The sequence below is a fragment of the Zootoca vivipara genome, chromosome Z (assembly GCF_963506605.1).
Source record: "Zootoca vivipara chromosome Z, rZooViv1.1, whole genome shotgun sequence".
Lineage (NCBI taxonomy): Eukaryota > Metazoa > Chordata > Lepidosauria > Squamata > Lacertidae > Zootoca > Zootoca vivipara.
Genome location: NC_083294.1, coordinates 31,173,198 through 31,179,197, shown reverse-complemented (window position 1 = coordinate 31,179,197; position 6,000 = coordinate 31,173,198). Strand labels below are relative to the sequence as shown.

Sequence of the window (6,000 nt, the reverse complement as noted above, 5' to 3'; positions counted from 1 at the left end):
TCTCCCCTGCTCAATAAGGCCTGTTACCCCTTCAGCTTCCGACACCAACATCCTCTCAGGTTTTCTCCCTCTTCTTCCTCTGACCACTCATTCCTACCACCACTCTCCAGGCTCTGAGCCTTCTTCCCTTGGGGGGTTCCTCAGCTGGTTCCTCCCAGGACATTCCTCTGCACCCAACCAGTCCATGACAAGCACCATACATTTTTCTCCTAACATACACATGTTTTGCATTGGGTTTTCCCTAAGAGGTACATTTTTTGCAAAGCAAATTCTCCCAGAATAATGCATCCTTGTATGTTGTCTTCACTAATAAATGCATGTTTGTGCACACTTTATCCCAGTACTGTAGGTGCATTCTTGCACATATTACTTGGCTACAAATCTGCACAGCAAAATTATGAGAAGTGCACATTTTGAAGGACAGCCAACTCTGTTCTCATATATTCCCACCCTCACCCCGGAAAATGTGAATTAGTTAGGTTCGCCTTTAAATGAGAATTAATTCTACTTTCCCCCTCATCTCCACCTGTGGGGACGGGGGGTGGGCAAGAGGAGGGTGGGGCTCCTGGCAAGTGGCCTTGCACTGTTCTCCCCCCCCTACTGTCTGTGTTGGGTCTCTTACCCGTTCTGGTCTTGTGCTCCTCCACCAGGACTCATTGCTCTCCTCCAGTACAATGTACTCTTTGCCCTTTTGCAGCTCCAGGTCTTGTTCAGTCATTGGGAGATAGTCATAGAGAGCCACGACTTTCCTCATCCTAGACTGGCCACCAGGCACCGGTTCGGGGGGCAACTGCTTCTTGATCATCTTTGTCAGTGTGTTCAGAGAGGAAACAAGAAAAGAATGAGACTTTCAGGTTACCTCTTTCAGCACCTATCACAGGTGGAGAGAACTTGATGGAAAGAAGTACCGACAAGAGAAGAATGGCTAAAGAAATGAATGGACCTATGCAGAAATGGGCAAAACTTACCAGAAAATTAAGAAATCAAGACAATAAACTTTTTTTAGTAAGGGATGGAAATGGTTTATTGAATATTTACAGATGCCGGTATGTTGCAAACAAGACAATAGCAGGATTGTTGTAAAAACTTGCAGTTTCTAAACATATACGAATTAGATAAGAAAAAATAATAGAGTTAATTGGATATGCAGGGGAAAAGAAAGAAAATAAATGCATGGGGCCGCAGAAACAAGAGGAGGGAAGTCTGGGAAGTCGAAGATGAATATGTAAGAATTCTTTCATTTTCCTTTGTTGAAATGTTTGTTACAAATGAAAATAAATAAATAAAAATAAAAAAAACACGTGGAGGGAAATTGTGAAACACACACAGAGAGAGATGTTGCTGGACTGCAACTCCCATCACCCTTGGCTATTGGCCATTCTGCCTACCCCTAGTACAGGGCTGGAGAACCTTTCTGTCAGGCCAATACTGACAGATGGGCACAACAACCAAGTAGAGGATTGGCAAAGCCTCGTTTTTCCACTCCCTATCAGGTGGTGGGGAGGCAGAAAAAAGCCTGCAATGTGTAAGCATGGCTGCAAGCAGAGGAGACCCTCTTGCCTGCAAAAAAGGAGCTGCTTGCTGTAATAATAATAATAAAATAATAATAATAATAATAATAACAACAACAAACAACTGTACCCCACCTATCTGGTTAGGTTGTCCCAGCCACTCTGGGTGACTTCCAACACACAATAAAACATAAAACATAGAAACTTCCCTGTCCTGGGCTGCTTTCAGATGTCTTCTAAAGCTTGTATAGTTACTTATCTCCTTAACATCAGATGGGAGGGGCATTCCACAGAGTGGGTGCCACTACCAAGAAGGCCCCGCTTCCTGGTTCTTTGCTTTGGCTGAGTATGCCTGTTCCCAGTAGGATTTAACTCCCACCACCACCACCTTGCTGCACTGGTCAGCTGATGAGTGGGTGAGAAACAGTGAAATCCTGCTGCTTTGGGTATAAGAACAGGCATGTGCAACCAAGGCAGAAATGAATCCCACCATACTGCCCATCAGATGATGTCACAAGTGATAAAATGTTTGAGAGAAATGGCTTCATGGGCCCAAATAGGCCAGTTGGAAGGCTAGGATTGGTCCATGGGCTGAAGGTTCCTCACCCCTGCCCTAATCCTGTCTCTGCCCCAAGATGCAAACCACCCACCGCAAAAATTGCAAATCGTGGCTGCTCATACCTTGTTCTCCTCTGGAGTTGGTGGTAGAGGCTTGTCAGGCTTGAGAAGACAACGGCCGCTTCTGAAACCTTCAATTAGAGGAAAACAGGGCATTTAAAGTGCATCTCCAGTAGGAATAAAGGAAAAAATTCTTCATCACGCTTTCTGAAGACCAACCCAATTATGTGGCTCTGAACTTGCTTGCAGATTAGAATGCAGCCCCTTATCTGATTATGCACTTCTCTGGATTTCGCAGGACTGTTTCAGTGTGCAAAAAGTGCACCCCAAAACACATCTTTTACAGTTAAGATGCGTATAAAAATGTGTATTTTATGTGAAGCTGCCTTGGTCATGCCAATGATCTCTGGCAGGCTAGGGACAAAGGTGAGAGGTGTTTCCTAGTTCTGCTGGACCTCTCATCGGCCTTTGATACCATTGACAACGACATCCTTCTGGACCGTCTAGAGGAGCTGGGAGCTGGGGGGCACTGTCATGCAGTGGTTCCGCTCCTTCCTCCTGGGCCGTGTTCAGAAAGTGGTGGTGGGGGATGAGTGTTCAGACCCCTGGGCCCTCACTTGTGGGGTGCCTCAGGGTTCTGTCCTCTCCCCCATGCTTTTTAACATCTACATGAAGCCACTGGAGAGATCATCAGGAGGTTTGGACTAGGTGTTCATCAGTTTGCAGATGATACCCAGCTCTACCTGCTCTTTTTAAATCAGAACCTGTGAAGGTGATGAAGGTCCTGTGTGAGTGTCTGGAGGCAGTTGGAGATGGATGGTGGCTAACAGATTGAGGTAGAATCCTGACAAGACAGAAATACTGTTTCTGGGGGACAGGGGGCGGGCAGGTGTGGGGGACTCCCTGGTCCTGAACGGGGTAACTGAGCCTCTGAAGGACCATGTGTGCAGCCTGGGAGTCATTTTGGACTCACAGCTGTCCATGAAGGTGCAGGGCAATTCTGTGTCCAGGGCAGCTGTCTACCAGCTTCATCTGGTAGGCAGGGTGAGACCCTACCTACCCACAAACTATCTCACCAGAGTGGTACATGCTCTGGTTATCTCCCGCTTGGACTACTGCAATGCGCTCTACGTGGGGCTACCTTTGAAGGTGACCCGGAAACTGCAACTAATCCAGAATGCAGCAGCTAGACTGGTGACTGGAAGCGGACACCGAGACTACATAACACTGGTCCTGAAAGACCTACATTGGATCCCAGCACATGTTTCCGAGCACAATTCAAAGTGTTGCTGCTGACCTTTAAAGCCCTAAATGGCCTCAGCCCACTAGACCTGAAAAAGCGTCTCCACCTCCATTGTTTCTGGCAGTTCCCTCATTGCGAGAAGTGAAGTTACAGGGAACCAGGCAGAGGGCCTTCTCGGTGGTGGCACCCGCCCTATGGAATGCCCTCCCATCAGATGTCAAGGAAATAAACAACTATCTGACTTTTAGAAGACATCTGAAGGCAGCCCTGTTTAGGGAAGTTTTTAATGTCTGGTGTTTTATTGCTTTATTATTATTATTATTATTATCATTAATTCTGTTGGGAGCTGCCAAGAGAAGCTAGGGAAAGCCAGTCAGATGGGTGGGGTATAAATTACCATCATCATCATCATCATGATGAAACTGCAGTGAAAAAGCCCTGGAAAATAGCATTTGTGGGAAGGGGTATGCAGACAATAATGCTTATAAAAATGACCCAGAACTCTTCTATTATTACATCTGATTATCTGTTTTCAGGAATGCTTTAGACCAGGCATCCCCAAACTGCGGCCCTCCAGATGTTTTGGCCTACAACTCCCATGATCCCCAGCTAACAGGACCAGTGGTCATGGGAATTGTAGTCCAAAACATCTGGAGGGCCGAAGTTTGGGGATGCCTGCTTTAGACCCTCATGAGAGGATTAGGAGCAGCTGCATTTCTAGTCAGCTTTCCAGGTTTGTGCGCCGAAACTAGGCCAAATATGCCAAACTAGACATGACAAAGCAGGCATATGTATATCTTAAATATGTGTCTGCCCCGGTCACAAATAAAGCAAGGGTGAGGTGGAAGTTTCTATTATTTCCATCAGGACTGGAGAACCTGTGTCTCCCCCCCCCAAAAAAAAAACCACAATGTTTTTGGACTCCAGCTCCCATCAGCCCCAGCCAGAATGGTTAGTCGTCAGGAATGAGGGGGGCTGTAGTACAAATATCTGGAGGGCAAAAGGTTCCTTCTCCTGGTTTCACGCAAAGTTGAAGTGAAGTGTACTAACATATGCAAACCACAAGGAAAGATCAGTTAAAAACAAAAAGCTGAAGTGAATTCTTACTTCTACTCTTGCCTCCCAGAATCTGGCAGCCCATGGCCATTTTTGCTGTCTGTGAGCAGCAGAGGTATTGTCCGTCAGTCCAGAAGCAGGGATGATATTTCTGCACCAGGTTGGCATTGTAGCAGATCACTGCAGCAGGAAGGAAGGGTTACTATAGTTTCCGATCTTGTTTGAGTGATGGTATACAGTTCCAGAAAACAAAACAAAAAACCAGGATATTGAAACTCGGTTTGAAGTTGGTCCAATATCTGGGCTTTCTCCAGAACTGCTAGCCATAGTTTCCCAATTAGGATGAAACAGGAAACAACGGTCAATGAGAACTTCCTGGCTTGTTTGCCAGCTTAGATGAAGGAGGAAGTGAAGGGCTTGAATGCGTGGGCAAAAAAAAAAAGGGGGGGTACATTCACATGACGCTTTAGTAAACCAATATATGATGATTCAAATGCGGTCAATCAGATTAAACAGAAGCAAGCAATGTAGATCCCCTCAAATGGGCCATTTGCTTAATCTTGGCCCTGAAGAGGAAGAGTCTTATGGCACATTAAAAATATTAACCCATCCCTGGCACGGGCTGATACCCATCACCAATCCCCACCACTCATCTCTCTGCCCCTTGGTAAGCTTATTTTGGGGGGCATAAGGAGAGTGCTGGGCAAGTCCTAGAGGGAATTTTTGTCAGGGCACCCTCAATCTTTGTGCCAGCCCAGGTCAAGGCTTTACCACCTACCTAACCTATAAAGGTGGAGGAATCTTGATAATGGACTTTCCTAAATATTACATTTATAAACCCGCCTTTCACCCAAAGAGGACAATGTGGCATACTGTATATGACACACACACACACACACACACACACACCACTCTCCCAATTTTATTATCACAATAACCCTGTGAGGGAGGTTAAGTTGGGAGGCAGTGACTGGCCCAAGGTCACCCAGAGAGCTTCATGGCTACGTAGGGATTTGAAACTTGGCCTCCCAGATCCTAGTCCAATGAACAGCTAGCTACCTTTCTCAGGATTATCTGAGATAAACCCTGTAAACTCAAAGCAATGTAAAATAAATAGAAACCAGTGCAGTAAATCTGCAACTTCCAAAGTGGTTATGTCCTGGGGATCATGCCTAAAGTCAAGTCACATATAGTCAAAGTACATTGGGTGCAGTGGTAGGTGGAATTGCAAAAGTGTGTGTGTGTGTGTGTGTGTGTGTGTGTGTGTGTGTGTGTGTTTCCCCCCAAATGCCTGCCCACTTTCCACCTCCTTTTAAATTATTTTTGCCAAGATTGTAAAGAGGAACGTACACAAGTTAAATGTGATTGAATCCTGACAAGACAGAAGTACTGTTTCTGGGGGACAGGGGTGGGTGGGTGGTGGTTATTCCCTGGTCCTGAATGGGGTAACTGTGCCTCTGAAGGACCAGGTGCGCAGCCTGGGAGTCATTTTGGACTCACAACTGTCCATGGAGGCATAGGTCAATTCAGTGTCCAGGGCAGCTGTCTACCAGCGCCATCTGGTACACAGGC

General features: G+C 46.2%; 1 protein-coding gene across 1 annotated transcript in view; it reads right to left on the bottom strand.

Annotated features, from left to right (window-relative positions):
* Window positions 1–6,000, bottom strand: part of BTK (Bruton tyrosine kinase) — a 31,186-nt gene that overhangs the window by 12,949 nt on the left and 12,237 nt on the right. The window contains 4 exon segments of the mRNA XM_060270245.1: window positions 623–639; window positions 641–805; window positions 2,193–2,260; window positions 4,480–4,608. Of these exon segments, the coding sequence (XP_060126228.1) occupies window positions 623–639; window positions 641–805; window positions 2,193–2,260; window positions 4,480–4,608 (379 nt within the window).